Below are 17,479 nucleotides of genomic sequence, written 5' to 3' on the forward strand. Positions count from 1 at the left end.
GAAGGAAATTCAAGTTGCAATTCAAACACTAAGCTCTGGAATCCCACATTGCCTTCAAACACCTGCATGAAACACTAACTTCATGCTCTATGCTCCCTGCTTTCTTCTAGTTTACTGCACAGTGCATTATTTACATAAAACAGAATTTCTTCTGTGGGAAAGGCTTGCATGGTACTTCAAAGCCTGAATAAATCAGGGACTGCAGCTTGAACTAACAAAAAAATCATCCAAAAAATTCCTTTCAATATCTGCATTGTATTGCCTTATCATGCTACCTGTCTAGCTGAGTTATTCAGGTATCCACACCAGAAATGACAGACAATGTCTCTCTATGATGATGTGATGTTACTTCAAATGAAAAAAAACAATAAATAAAAATCACAGATTAATTTCCCATACAAATGATGACTCACTACTCCCAAATCCTTCCTTATAGCAGGATGCTCACTTCAGTCTGGAAGTCTTCATGTTGCAGCCTGCAGGAATCAGCTTATTTCCTGTTGTACTAGTTTGAAATCAAACCAGTAAGAGATCGCAAGTCAGAATTATAATTTAATAGGAAAATGATAAAAAGAATAAATGCAATAATATCAAAAACACTGACAGAGTCAGAATACAGCCTGGAACCCTGTTAGGGTGATGGTAGTCGTCTAGATGAGGTGGTCTTGTTGAAGCGTGATCTTCTGGAAGAAAGGGGGTCTGGTCTTCAGCTGAAAGTCCAGCAGTAGCTCCTGTCCTCTGGAAGTCCCGTAGGTAAGGGCTGCTGTGGTGTTCGAATTCTCAGCTTATATCCAGTATGGAATGCTTGGCTCCTCCCTCGGGGAGGAGCATCTCACAATGGGATGGTGAGTCATGAGATAAGGCCTTGATGAGCCATTAACAGAAAACAGTCCAGGAGGAAGTTATCTCTGAGTCATGCAGCAAGGCAGTGGTGGGCCCATTAACAGGGGACAATACAGGGGGAAGTTATCTATGAGTCATGGGGCAGGGCATTGATGGGCCCATTAACAGAAGGTAGCCCGGGGGGGGGGGGGGGGGGAGGCAGGGAGCACTGCCTCACTTGGTTTCAACAGTACATGAGGATGGTGATAGAATATACTGCAACCCAGGACATAATCCACTCCTTATTTTATTACCATCTACATAATTCTAAATCAGTACCTTCTTTAAACTCTACACACACACACACACATATATATATATATATACAATGGAACCTTACACACAGTTCTCACTTAAAATGAGGTCTCCTTGTGGCACACATCGGGTTTCCCCATCTTTCCGCATTACTCACCAAGTGCAACCAGGTCCTTGAGCGAAGACAATCTCACGGATAGGTTTGCTCTTGCCTGAGGTGGGATTAATCTAAACAGTCTTTCTTAACATACCTCTCATGTGTACCACAGGGACTTTATCTCCATCCATCGTGTGCAAGGGTTCAGACTGGGCAGGACCAGCTCGATTGATGGATCTTCTGGTGTTAACTATCCAGGTGGCTTTTGCTAAGTTCACTTCCCAATTTTTGAAGGTTCTTCTACCAAGTGCTTTTAGGGTAGTCTTGAGTAGTCCATTGCACCGTTCAACTTTCCCAGCAGCTGGTGCATGATAAGGGATATGATAGATCTATTCAATTTCATGTTCTCTGGCCCAAGTACTTACGAGGCTGTTCTTGAAATGCGTCCCGTTGTCTGACTCGATTCTCTCAGGGGTGCCATGTCTCTAAAGGACTTGCTTTTCCAGGCCCAAGATGGTGTTCCGGGCAGTAGCATGAGGCACAGGGTATGTCTCCAGCCATCTAGTGGTTGCTTCCACCATGGTCAACACGTAGCGCTTGCCTTGGCGGGTTTGGGGAAGGGTGATGTAGTCAATTTGCCAGGCTTCCTCATACCTGTACTTGGACCATCTTCCACCGTACCACAGAGGCTTTACTCGCTTGGCCTGTTTGATTGCAGCGCAGGTCTCGCAGTTGTGGATAACCTGTGAGATGCTGTCCATAGTAAGGTCCACCCCTCGTTCACGAGCCCATCGGTACGTTGCATCTCGTCCCTGATGACCAGAGGCATCATGGGCTCAACGAGCTAAAAATAATTCTCTCTTGTGCTGCCAGTCCAGATCTACCTGTGATATTTTCACCTTGGCAGCTCGATCCACCTGCTCATTGTTACGGTGCTCTTCATTAGCCCGACTTTTGGGTACATGAGCATCTACGTGTCGAACCTTCACGATCAGCTTCTCCACCCGAGCGGCGATGTCCTGCCAAATCTCAGCGGCCCAGATGGGTTTCCCTCTGCGCTGCCAGTTGGCTTTTCTCTATCGATCTAGCCATCTCTACAGAGCATTAGCTACCATCCAGGAGTCAGTGTAGAGATAGAGCCTCGGCCACTTCTCTCTTTCAGCAATATCTAAAGCCAGCTGGACAGCTTTAAGTTCTGCGACCTGACTCGATCCACCCTCTCCCTCGGTAGCTTGTGCAACTCGTCGTGTGGGGCTCCATACAGCAGCTTTCCATTTCCGGTTAGTGCTTACAATTCGGCAGGAACCATCGGTGAAGAGGGCATATCGTCTTTCACTCTCCGGTAGCTCATTATATGGTGGGGCTTCCTCAGCACGTGTCACTTGCTCCTCTTCTTCAGAAGATAATCCAAAAGTCTCACCTTCAGGCCAGTTTGTTATAATTTCCAGAATCCCAGGGCGGTTCAGGTTTCCAATACGGGCACGCTGTGTAATGAGGGCAATCTATTTGCTCTAAGTAGCATCGGTGGCATGATGCGTGGAAGGAATCTTTCCCTTGAACATCCACCCCAGCACCGGCAGTCGGGGTGCCAGAAGCAGCTGCGCTTCAGTACCAATGACTTCTGAGGCAGCTTGGACTCTTTCATAGGCGGCCAAAATTTCTTTCTCTGTTGGGGTGTAGTTGGCCTCGGATCCTCTGTAGCTTCGGCTCCAGAATCCCAGTGGTCGACCCCGAGTCTCACCAGGCACCTTCTGCCAAAGGCTCCAGGACAGACCATTGTTCTCGGCTGCAGAGTAGAGCACGTTTTTCACTTCTGGCCCCGTTCTGACTGGACCAAGGGCTACTGCATGAGCGATTTCCTGCTTGATCTGGGCGAAAGCTTGTTGTTGTTCAGGGCCCTAATGGAAATTGTTCTTCTTGCGGGTAACCAGGTAGAGAGGGCTCACAATCTGGCTATATTCAGGAATGTGCATTCTCCAAAAGCCTATGGCACCTAGGAAAGCTTGTGTTTCCTTCTTGTTGGTCGGTGGAGACATCGCAGTGATCTTATTGATGACTTCAGTGGGAATCTGACGCCGTCCATCTTGCCACTTTACCCCCAGGAACTGGATCTCCCGGGCAGGTCTCTTGACTTTGCTCTTCTTGATGGCAAAACCAGCCTTCAGGAGAATCTGGATGATCTTTTGTCCCTTCTCAAATACTTCTGCTGCCGTGTTCCCCCACACAATGATGTCATCAATGTACTGCAGGTGTTCTGGAGCCTCACCTTTTTCTAGCACAGTCTGGATCAGTCCATGGCAGATAGTAGGACTGTGCTTCCACCCCTGGGGCAATCGGTTCCAGGTATACTGCACACCCCTCCAGGTGAAGGCAAACTGAGGCCTGCACTCTGCTGCCAGAGGAATGGAGAAAAACGCATTTGCAATATCAATGGTCGCGTACCACTTTGCTGCTTTGGATTCCAGCTTATACTGAAGCTCCAGCATGTCTGGTACGGCTGCACTCAGTGGTGGCGTGACTTCATTCAGTCCACGGTAATCCACCGTCAGTCTCTATTCTCCACTGGATTTACGCACTGGCCATATGGGGCTGTTAAAGGGTGAACGAGCCTTGCTGACCACCCCTTGGCTCTCCAGCTCACGAATCATCGTATGGATGGGGACCACAGAGTCTCTGTCGGTGCGGTATTGCCGACGGTGCACTGTTGCTCTGGCAATTGGTACCTGTTGTTCTTCAACTCTCAGTAGTCCCACAGCAGAAGGGTTGTCTGAGAGACCAGGCAAGGTACTCAGTTGTCTGATGCCTTCTGTCTCTAGAGCAGCTATCCTAAAAGCCCAGCGATAACCTTTTGGGTCTTTGAAGTACCCGTTCCTGAGGTAATCTATGCCGAGGATGCATGGGGCCTCTGGACCAGTCACGATGGGGTGTTTCTGCCACTCATTCCCAGTTAAACTCACTTCAGCTTCCAGTACCGTGAGCTCCTGGGATCCCCCTGTCACCCCAGAAATAGAAATGGGTTCCGCTCCCACATACCTTGATGGCATTAGAGTGCATTGAGCGCCGGTATCAACCAAAGCCGTATATCTTTGTGGGTCAGATGTGCCAGGCCATCGGATCCACACTGTCCAATAGATCCGGTTGTCCCTCTCCTCTACCTGGCTAGAGGCAGGGACCCTCTAATCCTGGTCATGGTGCACGTTGCTCTCCTCCGGTGAATATGCTCTTGATGTCTCTTCAAGAGGATCACTCATATCATCATTTCTATACCTTCTGATGTTCTGGCCACGAGAGACCGGAGCGGCGCTGGCTCTAGATGAGCTCCTTGTGGTAGTTGTCCTTCTTTTTAGTTCACGTACCCGGGCTGCTAAGGAGGAGGTGGGTTTTCCATCCCACTTCCTCATGTCTTCTCCATGCTCCTGGAGAAAAAACCAGAGGTTACCTCGTGGAGTGTATCCTTTCTCCCTGGCTGGGGAATGCCTACTCCTAATAGCAGAGACTCTTGTTGGTTCTGGGGAGACGTGGTAAATTTCTTCTTTAAGTTCCTTTTTTAGTTTCTGATGGCCCTCTTCAATCAAGCTCTGGACTTGCTCAGCCAGCCTTGTTTCCACAGATGAGACATGGGTGCGAAACGGGGCAGTGACAGTGTCCTCGTAGATTCTTAGTTTATTGGCCAGGACACCCACCCTGTCCTCACCTTCTCTCCATTGCAGTGTTGCCAGGTAACGGGAGTACATCTCTGGTCCAAGCCGTGCAAATCTCAGCCACATCTGTGACGTGCACTGGACACCATCTGGGCTCTTAGGAAATCTCTCATCTTCTGCAAAAATGATCTCCAGCACAGCCAACTCCCTCAGGCATCGGATACCCTGTTCCATTGTGCTCCATTTTCCCTGGTGCACCTGGAGGTCTTCTTTGCAGAGGTATCTGTCCCTTACACTTGTCAGCAGTCGCCTCCAGAGGCTGAGAGTTTCTTGGGTTCTCCCAATCCCCTGGTCAATGACCACATCCCGGGACAGCGATCCCAGTTGCCTGGCCTCACTTCCATCCAGGATGGTGTCGTTTGCTGCAGCGTCCCAGATGCGGAGCAGCCAGGTTAGGATGGACTCGTTCGTCTGGCGGGTGAATTCCCTCCGCAGGTCACGCAGCTCACCTAGGGATAGAGAGCGAGTGATAATCTCTGGTTCTGTCTCCTCCGCTGCGTGTGAAGGTCCTGCCTCACCCTCATCAGTCACTATGCGGACTGATTTGCTTTTTGATTTCTTTTTCTGAATGGGGGCAACTTCTACCGGTTTAGGCTGCTCTGGTTCGGTGACTGTTTGTGTGGAGGTGCTCATGGCCCTTTTGGTTCCTTTCTCCTCTGTGGTAGTCTGCGTAGACATGGACGCTGTTGTTTTGCTCTTGGTTCCTTTCTCCTCTGTAGCAGTCTGAGTGGACACGGATGCTGTTGCTTTGCTCTTGGTTTCTTTCTCCTCTGTGGCAGTCTGCGTAGACACGGACGCTGTGGCTTTGCTCTTGGTTCTTTTCTCTTCTGTGGCAGTCTGTGTGGTCATGGATGCTGTTGCTCTGCTTTTGGTTCTTTTCTCTTCCTCCTCAAGAAGACGCTGTACCACACCAAACAGTGCTTTGTTTCTAAGCATGGTGTACATGGTGCAGGCCATGCAGAGAAAACAAAACAGCAAGACTAGGCTGTCCTTGGCATCTAGAGAGAACTCAATATTTTTAAAAACTGCTGTGCCTGACCTGAAAGGCTGGAAGAAACCACTCTCCACTCTTCCCACCAAGGGCAGGGTGCGATTGTTGAGAAGGTCCCAGATGTAGCAGCCCAGACTAGGACAAGCAAACAAAATTGAGTATATATTCCGAATGGTATTCATTGCCTCACAGGTTATCATGCCATAAGCATAATAAACTAATAAAGCAATTCTCATACCATTCCCTGGTCTCAACAGGAGCAATACAACAGGCAAGTAGTTCCCCATGTGAGGGAAAATATAGAGAGCAAGATACAGTACCCATATAGACAAGCCAACCACCATGGTGGATAGGTTTCTGTTAATATGAAATTGCAATTCTGACTTTCTCTCAGGTTAATGCCCCACGTTGGGCGCCAAAATATGTACTAGTTTGAAATCAAACCAGTAAGAGATCGCAAGTCAGAATTATAATTTAATAGGAAAATGATAAAAAGAATAAATGCAATAATATCAAAAACACTGACAGAGTCAGAATACAGCCTGGAACCCTGTTAGGGTGATGGTAGTCGTCCAGATGAGGTGGTCTTGTTGAAGCGTGATCTTCTGGAAGAAAGGGGGTCTGGTCTTCAGCTGAAAGTCCAGCAGTAGCTCCTGTCCTCTGGAAGTCCCGTAGGTAAGGGCTGCTGTGGTGTTCGAATTCTCAGCTTATATCCAGTATGGAATGCTTGGCTCCTCCCTCGGGGAGGAGCATCTCACAATGGGATGGTGAGTCATGAGATAAGGCCTTGATGAGCCATTAACAGAAAACAGTCCAGGAGGAAGTTATCTCTGAGTCATGCAGCAAGGCAGTGGTGGGCCCATTAACAGGGGACAATACAGGGGGAAGTTATCTATGAGGGGCAGGGCATTGATGGGCCCATTAACAGAAGGTAGCCCGGGGGGGGGGGGGGGGGAGGCAGGGAGCACTGCCTCACCTGGTTTCAACAGTACATGAGGATGGTGATAGAATATACTGCAACCCAGGACACCTGTCAAGGGCTGGAAAGCCTTACAGGAACTGGTTTTGGTTGAAGAACTTCTCCAAGGTGCTTACCTGTGGGACTTATCCAGGTAAGGGATGTTAGCTCCCTCTTCTTTGAGGTTCAGTGTCCAACCACTCCTACTGCTGGTAAGAAGAACAGAAGAAACATCTGCCCATAGCAAGGACTGCACTGGTGGGCAAAGTCCAAATTCCATCCTTCAGGGAAAAAGAAACAAAGACTGAGGAATTCATGTCTGTTCAAAATTTCATCCTTGACTACTGAAAGCATTGGAAGCACATGTGTATGTTTAAAAATGGAATTGTCCTCATTTAAGAATAAAAATAATTTCATCCCATCACCATTTTTCTTGGTCCAATCCTGAACTGCAGATCCAAACAGCTGAGAAAGCATGGAATAGTCTGCTGGACAGCATTAAAATGAGCAACTCCTGTATCTTCCTAAGATAAGAACACAAATCACAAAGAAAGGCACTCTGAGAAAAAATTTCTTAGAGGAAGACCTCAATTATTTTCCAGCAAGGCAGGTAATATGCATTTGGCTATTTGTTAGAAAAAAAAACAAAAAACAAACCTGTTTTTATACAAGATTTTACTCATATATTAACTATCACATATTTTGCAAAACAAAAAGAGACCACAGCAAAGTAAAATCCCAATTTTTTCCTATATTTAAGCTGTGATAGTATGTCTGAAATGGGAATCCAGAGCCTCACCAGATTAATATCACCACTTGGACCAGAGAATTTGCCATATCCACTTCTTCTGGTTTCGTTCAGTTGGAGCTTCTGTTTGTACAGTGATGATGGCTCTTGAACATTCTGGGATTTAAAGTAGTCCCTGAAGAGATGGCTGACAAAAATATGATGTTACTTTCAAGATGCTTTTTAATTATTTCTACCCTCATCCAGAACCTGCAATCATCTGATCTCCTTCACTATGCTCCAAGCTCATTAAAACTGGAACGCTAAATAAGAATATTCAAAATATTTTGTTTTGCATTGCTAAAGGCACCACTGCAGGTACTTGACTCATCCTTCAGACTGTAAATAAATAAATGAAGTCTAGGACAGGTCAAATAAAGACACTATGTTTTCTGTGTTTTGTTGGGGTTGGTTTTAGAAGACTTAGGAGATTTGAAACAGATCTTTTATTAAGGAATTGTTCCTAAGGGACTTGACTTACAGAAATTAATTTATACTTGGCAGTGCATTTGATTGATTGCAGTTCCTTTTTTTCAAATACAAACCAGCATTTTCACTACCAGGTGTGGTGGTTGGAAATGTTGGGACTGTAGAACACTGCAAGGCTAATTTCTCCTCCAGTCTCCATCATTTTTATGTAGCTCAGCATTTTCTCATCCTTACTGAGATCTGCTGCAAATTTAAAATACCCTAACAGGGCTGAGAGAGTATTGCAACAGTGTTTATCTAGTGTATCATTACAGTTCTTGTTACCCTAATTCCACAGTTCTGAGCAACAACTCTCATTTTATGGGCAGGTAATTGAGCTCTATGATACATGAATTGATTTGCAGGGGAAATACATTAAAACCTGGCTGGAAAAGAAAATTATTCAGGATCTTCACTCTGATTGCCTTTTACAGCTACCACTCTAGGACCACTGAAAGAGCTTACTTTAGCTCATGTCAATGAAGCTACAATTCAGTGTTTGTCCAAAAAATGTTCACATTCTAAAATGAAGGTTACTGTGGTTTCCTGAGTTATAAAGGCAGAATTAAAGATTACTGCAGATTCTTAGATCAGGACCACTTCCCAGCTCAAGAACTATTTAGTGGGAAGAGCCAAGGCAAAAGGCAGCATTCAAGCAAGTGTTGCTGATCAAGTGAGTTATGGGTTCTACATGAAAATGTTAGCAAGGGTGATCCAGTCAGATCTCATGTCTGCCTGTGGTTCAGCACTGCAGCTGCTAACACCCAGAGCACCAGATCCAATCACTCCTGAGGAGCAGGTTTGTTCAAGCAGGCACTGTTGTTTCAGGACCAGTGAAAGACAGGACAGAGACAAAATTGATAGTACTCCCTCAGTGCAAACAGAACTTGCCCTGCGACAAATTTGCTCCTCTCTGGCCCTACTTTTAACATCCCTGCTCTCAAATTCCTATTTTTAGCAGCTTCTCATAAAAGGCATTCTTACTCAGAGAAGTGAATGTTAGAAGTGTTCATTTGAATGAAGCAAACAATTAAGCAACATCTTCCCTAAAGTGATTTTGTAAAAGTTATGGTTTAGTTTTCTTCCTAATTGCTTGGAAAAATCGGATTGGCGCAGGAAATGGGAAGGGTTGGCTAAAAGGAGTCAGCTGATGGGAAGCAGCCAGTAACTCCTGCTGCTGCTGACCTGCTGCAACTCCCAGGTTAAGAGGACAAGTGCCTCATTTGTAATCAAGTCTATATAAAACACAAAAGAGGCAGAAGGACAAACCTGGTTCATAAAGGCAGCAGTCTGTGACCAAAAGCAGCAGAGTCAGCAGCCAGTGTTTCACTCCTGATGAGAGCCCACTTGCAAAAGTTCCACTTGAGTACCTGCTGCAGAGCAGAGGCTGTTCTTCATTGATGTGTCAAACCATGACAGCCATACTTCTGTTGCTATTCAAAGAACAGGGATAAACTCCGGGGTTTGTTAGGTTTTAAATAGTTTCCAATTTCAGGCCTAATAGAAGGCAAAATGGAAAATATCACATGTAATAGGACTTAAAAATAGAAATACGGAAGAACACAATGTTATACTCATGTTACCTATTACTTTTTTCAGCTGAGCAAAGTCTTCACAAACACTATAAATACATATCTTTTTCCCCCAATGAAAATAATAATAAAAAAATCTGTCTTGTAACCTGAAAGAAAAGAGATAAAACCAAAGCAAACCTGATTCTTGTAAACAGAAAATGTTGCTTAAAAATTGAGTTTGGGGAGCATAAATATTTAATTGCCTTGAGCATGTCTTAGGAATTCACATTTACTCAAAATAGTGTCAAGAGCAAACAAAACTGCAAAACAATCTCTTTTAGTAGGAAATACCTTGTGAGAATCAAGTGTTTTCTTATCATCTTTCACTGTTTCACTTGATGTCTGAATCTTCTAACTCCAACTCCTAGAACAGCATCAGTGGGGGAGAGAGACAATGAACACTCCTTCTGTTATTTGACTGACTGCAAGGTTTTGACATGTAGAGTATTAATAAAAATAATTTATTCTCACAGGGTTTTGTCAGAATAACAAGCTGGTAGCTTTAAATATGGTTAAGAAAATTTTATGTATGTTAGGAAAAAACAAACAAAAAGAAACATTTGCAGTAGTAGGACAAAACCATCATAAAAAAGGTATATAGCAGATATACATATTTATATTCATATATATATATCTCCAATTTCCCAAAGCATTGCTCTAAGAATTAGACAAAACTGGCTACAAAATTCAGATTTTTTAGGTTATTTATTGACTGTAAAGTGAATCCTGACTGACAATAAATATCACTGGGGAACATTAATTATTAAATATACATTGTCCAATCTTTAACAAATCAACTTTAGTAAGAACAGTTTTAAATCTAAAAATAAAAACAATTTCCAAGACACTTATTTTAAGTAATTGCACTAAGAAATAGTAAGACCTTATATATAGTTAAATGACTAGCAGCCAACTCACATCATCATAGTAAGAATAATATATATGTACTGCAATTTTAAGTGTTATGACTTCAAGAACTTGTAGTAATAACCAAGCATTACTTGCTAAATAACACAAAATTTGTCTGATTAAGTCTGTTTAAAAGAATATGCAATGGGAATAACTAAGAGCTGAAATTAATGGTGTTAGCTTGTAAAGACAGAAATTTACTTCTTACAAGTAGGAAAACATGCAATATATTCCTATACTTAACACATGTTCGTAGTACAGACATTCCTGTTAATAAATTTCAGGTTAAAATTGACAAATGTGACATGTTCTACTATATGGAATTTCTTCAAGTGGCTGTTGTTCCATCGGACAACACAAACTAAAAAATGTCCTGCCTCTCAGAAATATTATTCTGTTTCTACTCTTTACTTTATTTTTTTATTTTTTTTTTTCACTTTTAGAAAAACACAGATTTTTTTTTTTTTAGTATTAGAAAAATATAGGACAAAAACAAGGCTTAAGTTTTAGATAGGGAAGAGAGAATAAGGAGATGCTTTATAAGCTGAAATATTTTTCTCTTAAAGCTATGGAGATGGACAACCATGTTCTGAAAAAAACTCCTTTAATTCATGACAGAGTATATTGGGAAGCATGGAGTGTTCAAAGTGTGGATTTTGAGTAAAAAGTAGAGTAATTGTGATACAGTGAGGCGCTGGAACAGAGTGGAGTGAAGATTTGAGGCCTTGAGGGCAATGAGAAAACTGTTTTCCTGCGAAGCTCACAGAGACAGATGAAGAGGACTCATGGCCCATACACACCTCAGAGTGATGTGAAATGGGAGGAGTGAACTCATGGCAGATTTCCGGGCAGCTGGCATCAAACAAATAGAAAACTATAACAGAAATATTTTTCTTGTGAGAAACTCCATAGATTAGCAGAAGAAGATTTCTGTTTCTATACAAACACTGATAAAGAGACTCTAGCAAGAATTGGGACTGTTTTAAACACCAAAGTTCCAAAGTCTTTTGTCTCTATCTTGTCATGTGAACAAGGGAATGCTGGGTAGTGCGGGATAAAAGGGTTTTCTGAAAGTTTATTCTGGTGTTCTTATTCTTGTAGTTTTGTGAATAAACTTTCTTTATTCCTTTTAAGTTTTAAGCCTGTTTTGCTCTTGCTCTAATCCATATCTCACAGCAAGAAATAAGTAAGTTTTCTAGTATTTTTTCAGTTACTGCTTTAAAACCACGACAACTGTGTTTTCACCATCACGTCAGATCAGCTCTTGGACTCACAGCTCACCGCAGACCTCGAAACAGGAGGCAAAGATCTGCACCACTTGGCCTTTCAGAACTTCTCACCCATCTATGACCTTTCTGGGGCCAGCTTCACAAAATGAGGGGGAAGCCATTCCAAAGAACACGACCAAGGAAATCACACAGCACTCGGGATTTGTTCCAGGCATCAAATTTTTAATGGATGATGTGAAGTAACACCGAAGCAATTCCTGTCCACAGAAAAAAAGATTTCAAATGGTTTTGTCTCAAGGACAATCACTGGAGGTTGAAAGTTTCTGGGGCTGAAAGTTACATGAGGTCCTCAACACTGAGCAATCAATATCCCCAGAGTCTAAACTGTGAAATTACTACCTGGGCAAGGAGAACATTTTCAGGATTTGCAACTCATCTCAAAGCCTCAGTAGAACTCAACCAGCAGAATTCCCCTGAGATGGCACTGTGCTCTGGAAGCCCTCAAATACTCACTAAAACAGACTTGACTTTCACTAGGACAGCTGCTCATGAAAATCTGGGGTAAAACCTATGGGAAGTGGCCATGTGCACGCATATTCCTTCTTCCCACAGCAGGCACAATCAAATCCTCCTTTGAATGGCCTCCAAGTTGAGCAGCACTCATTGGCACAGCCTCTTCTCCCACAGACAGGCCAGCGAGCAACACGGCAGCGCCAGCCAGGTGGGCAAGGACAAGAGAGAGCAGATGCCAACAAGGCTTGGAAGCTGGGCCAAGGGAGGTTTACGCTGGCCATTGGGAAGAACTTGTGCCCAGCGTGGGCCATCAGATACTGCAATGGCCTGACAGGGGCTGCTGGAGTCATCATTGTGGCACGGGTGCAAGGCAAGCCAGGCCGCAGCGCTCGGGCCCCGCTCTGCTGGCCATGCTTGCCGCCATGGCTCCCAGCTTGGACTCAACATTCTCTCAGGGCTCTCTGCAGCCAGGGCGTTCTGTGCTTCTGTGACATCACAGCCTCTGGGGACGGCACGCTGGCTGGCAACTGTCCCCAGCTGTTGCTGCGCCCCAGTGCCCAGGCACAGCTGCTCGCAGAGAGACGCCCAGAGCCTCGGTGCTGCTGGCAGAGCACTATGGCTGCTCACGGCTCCTCCGCGCTGCTGCAGCTTTACGTGCTGCTGCTCTTGGCTCATCCCCTCGACCCTGTGAGCAAACCTGAGCGCAGCACGGATGCCTCTCCTCTGCTTCTGGAGGATTGTCATCTGGACGAGTCGGACCCTGAGCGCATCCGGTGGGCGGCCAGGACATTCCTGCTCATCGACCTGCTCATCATAGGAATGGCCATGGGATGGTCGCTCGGAAAAAGAATTCAGAGACGCTGGCGAGAGGTGAGGAGGGGGGTGGGGGGTCAGGCAGGCGGGATGGGGCAGACCTTGAGGGCCTCTTGGGCACCCTTTGGCCAATGCCCTGCGGCAGAAGGGGCCTGAGCTCCTGGCTGGGGAATGCGGCCCAGGGGCTGAGCTCCATGGACAGCACCAAGCAGAGGCGGCAGAGCTCTGCCTGCTGCAGCCTCTTCCCCGGGCCAGCCCAGCCCAACTGGGCCCGAGTCTCTGTCTCCCAGGCCAAAGGCAGCCCCACAGGTGCCGGCCCCGCTCTGCCCCTCTGCCTCTTCCATGGGGATCCCTGTGCTTTGCCTTGCAGCGGAATCTCCAGAGCCCTTCGGGCCGTGCGGGGCCCCGCCGCCATCGAAGACAGGGCTGTCCCACGGAGCTGATGCAGCTGCTGATGGACAACCGCGACCTGATGCGGCTGCTCCTTCGCGACAGCCCTCAACCAACCACCAAGATGGCGGCAAAAGAGGGCAGTGACAGGAGACTCCGCACCTCCCCACAGCTCTGACCTCCAGCGTCGCGCTCCAGCTACAGAACCTTACGGGGAACGGGTGACCAGTGCCCAGCCCAGGCACTGCGACGTTCCCCACCTTACAAGTTAGCCACACCCCTGTTGTTGTTCGATTCCCCACCACGTTTCCCCCAAGAAGTTGACCTTTCCCTTAGTGTTCAGTTCTAAACAGTTGAAGCATTGAAGTTTCTTAGCCTTAAGATTCTTACCCCATAGTCTTCTAGTAACGTTGGATTGTAGATTTTAGAAGTAGTCAAGTGAATAAAGTTCACGTTTTCTACACGTTGCTGTGTCATTTTCTTGAGGTTGCACCTGAGACCTGGGGACTCCTTGAGAGATGGCTTTGCATGGCAGCTCCAGACTGCCTGCAATGGAGAGCCCCAGTGCCCCAGCAGGCTTTGCAAGAGCACGGAGGGCAGCGGGAAAGAAGAAGGTGGCCAATATTCACCTGCCTCCAGCTTCCAAGGAAGCTTGCAGTCAAGCCCTGTCTGCCCTTTAGGGGGGACCCTAAAGGCCCCGGCAGGCATCACCATGGCCCCAGGACGGGGGGCTTGCAGCACTCTGGGGCACCAGGAAAGGAGCAGGATCATCCCTGGAAAGCTGTCTGGAGACAAATCCAGAGACGTCTCCCCTGGCATCCAGGCAAGGGCTGAATACAGGCAGGCAATTAGATCCACAGGCTGCCTGGGCTATGGCACCAATCAGTCCTGCTTCATAGATTTCGGGGGGCGGGGTTATACATATATATATATATATATATATATATACACGCATATATGTATATATGTATCTACATCTGTATTTAGTTCTTTGTATTTATCCTGTTGACCCTCAAATAGGATTAGATTTCATTTTCCTACAAAACAAAACATCCGTTTTTTGATTTTTAGGAATCAACCATCTGTGCTCCCACTTTAAATCACTTCTCTCAAACTCATTCTGCATCTTGCTCCTTTCCAGCACCATCAAATACCTCTGTTAAAATACAGAGCATCAGTGGAAGGACGACAATCTTGTTACTTGCTGAAGAAAGTTAACTTGGATGACATACCTGCTTTTAAAAATCCAAGAGGAACAAAACCTACACATCAGCTTTAGAATTTCAAAAGCTGCTTCCTCAACTCTTCCACACCACTTTACTCTTTGGGGACATTCAGCAGCAATACCAAACAAGCACAGAAAAGAAATGGAAGAAGAAATGCAGATAGTCAGCAGCTGACCACCTACCAAAATACATTTTAAATGCAGCTCCAAGTTCTCCAAGAGCAAGTTTGAAGTGTAAATGGAGACACTCACACAAAATTACTACCAGGTGGTACTTTTGGCATTTCCTTGGGCTTTCCTCTTCATTTTTTTTTTATCTCTCACCTAAGGCAAGAGAAAAAACCCCAAACAAACACAACCTTTCAGGCAGAGAAAAGATGTGGTTGCTCTTGAAGAAAGCATTTCATTCTGCCTGGAGAAGAAGCTGCTGGGAAAAATATTAGCTTTTAGCAAAATGGCACTGTGCTGTTGCACTTGTTCTAGCACTGGGAGAAAGAACAGGCCCGTCTGTAAGGCTCCTGCAGCTCACCCTGGCTGAGGGTCATTGACCACTGAGCACTGCAGGCATCACTGGCAACAACGATGGTGGAAAATGGGGAGGGAGCAGGATAAATAAATGTTTGCCATTGCCTTAGCCAAAAAAACCCCAGACATCAAAAGCAACCCACCCTCAAAACAAAGCTATGAAAATAGTTTGCCTCTGAATTTAAAGAACTTCAATTAACTCTATGATGTCTGCTTTTGGTTCAGCATTCATCAATCTGAATTTGAATATGCACAGGGTAATGAAAGGTAACTGAAGCTTAAAAATCATGTCTATTGACTTGTGCATAGCCTATACTGAAGCACATTAAAAAGCAGCGTTTTGCTTGAAATCTGCACGGTATTAACTTCATTCAGTCTTACACTCACTAGGTAATTAAATACATGAAGAAATAGATTTTTTTTTTTTTTATTAAGAATGCATTATTAATTAGGAAGGCATGGCTTTAGCAGAGTCTGCTGATACCAACATTACTCAGCTAAGTTCAAAGTATGAACACAAGAACTTGATGACAGAAGCAATGTTCATCAGAGCCTCAACAAGAAAGTTGCAGTTCCAAGTTTTTCAGATGTCCTACACTTGCTAAGGCATCTCCAGAAAGAGGAGTCAACTGAAAATAGCACAGGAAATTTGAAACCCATTTCTCTTTTTGTCTTTTTTTCCTGAACTTTCTTGTGGGCAACAGAAAACTCCTAATATGTGGAATGCAATGTAGTTTTTATGCCAGAGTCATGAGTCATCCCCTCAGTTCCAACCTGATCCAATGCTCACTTGAATCTTGGAAAGGCTCAAATCAGCAAGATGAAATTTCAATTGTATTCATGAAAGGAGCTCTTTACTCTCCATTCCCCTCCCTCCCCCAAATACATCAGCACCAAGTGAGAAAGGCTCAATTTGAAAAATAATTATTACACAATTAAACTTGGACATAGCTAGTTTGCTACAAGTTCCAGCAGACAGACAAACGAGAGCAGAATCAGAGGTTATCAACCTCAATAGAAATTCCAGCTCATGCTTTCCCCAAAAGCCTCATTTAATTTATCCAGGATTAAAAAATAAAAGAGAAATGAAAAAGACCACATAAAAGCATTTCACATAGTATATAGTGAAATGCTATCGTTTCCACCTGAAATATTCATCATCATTATTATGTTTTTCCATAGTAAATTACAAAGTCTCCTGCACCCATCTTCCCAATATCTCATTCTAAGTGCTTGCTACTTTAATCCCTTAGGAAGCAAAAGGAGCCTCAGGTGTCTCTGGATCAACAGAAACTAAACAACACAGCTTGACAAAGTATATTAAATTGTCAATCAACTCAATAAAGGTTTTCCACTCCAGAGATAGCTATCACCAGCTGATGAATTTGGCTAGGGCAGGTTTAGTGAAGAAAAACTAGGTCTTTATTACCAAATCAGTTAGGAGTTGTTCTACCGTACTGCCCGTAGGATGGGAGTATAAACACCATATTCTTCACAGCCTCATCCACAAAGAATTCCACCTTCAAATTAAGGCTGCTTTGGAGTTGGACCAAACCAATGAAAACTCACTCATCAAACACAGTGATGGCAGCATGCTCAGTCTTTGCAATACAAAACTGGCAACTAACAGCACATTCCTGATCACATCTCCAAGGCTGAGTGTACAGAACTGCAGTGGTGGCCAGGCCCTCGCTGACTGCCAAACCTCCAGCCATCATCCCTTCCTCTCACAGCGACAGGGCAAAAAATAACAACAGCAGAAACTGGAAAGCTTAAGCTAAAATCACAAAGGTCATTGATGAAACAGACTGGAGTGCTTTAGAAACTAGCACGCAGACTTAGCTGAAAACAAATCTTATTGATCACCAATTACAATGAATACTTAATTCTGTTATTCTGCATTATTATTAGACAGTCAGAGGCAGCCAAGCTGACCTCAAGCATGCTGAAGCATCGGGGCCAGGCAGTGCACATCTTCCCAGGAGCTGATTTACCCATCGTTCTCAAGTCAATTCACCTGCACACAGCCCCACCGTACAACTGCTAGGCTGCAAAATAAAAAAATAGCTCTGCTTAAGAGTCAAACCCCAGGACATAGACCATATGAAAGGAAGAATGAAACCTGCAGCATTTGGTTGACCTTCAATGCCCTGAGAAGATGA

At 44.9% G+C, this 17,479-nt stretch overlaps 1 protein-coding gene across 1 annotated transcript; it reads left to right on the plus strand.

Annotated features, from left to right (window-relative positions):
* The first annotated feature begins 11,036 nt into the window (after positions 1-11,036).
* On the plus strand, positions 11,037-14,030 carry LOC147653712 (uncharacterized). Its single transcript, XM_086885282.1, has 2 exons — positions 11,037-13,234; positions 13,548-14,030. Exons 1-2 carry the CDS (start codon positions 12,422-12,424, stop codon positions 13,743-13,745), a joined length of 1,011 nt encoding a protein of 336 aa, XP_086741408.1. The 5' UTR covers positions 11,037-12,421; the 3' UTR covers positions 13,746-14,030.
* Positions 14,031-17,479: the final 3,449 nt, after the last annotated feature.

Source organism: Cyanistes caeruleus, chromosome 4 (assembly GCF_971803275.1).
Source record: "Cyanistes caeruleus chromosome 4, bCyaCae1.hap1.1, whole genome shotgun sequence".
Lineage (NCBI taxonomy): Eukaryota > Metazoa > Chordata > Aves > Passeriformes > Paridae > Cyanistes > Cyanistes caeruleus.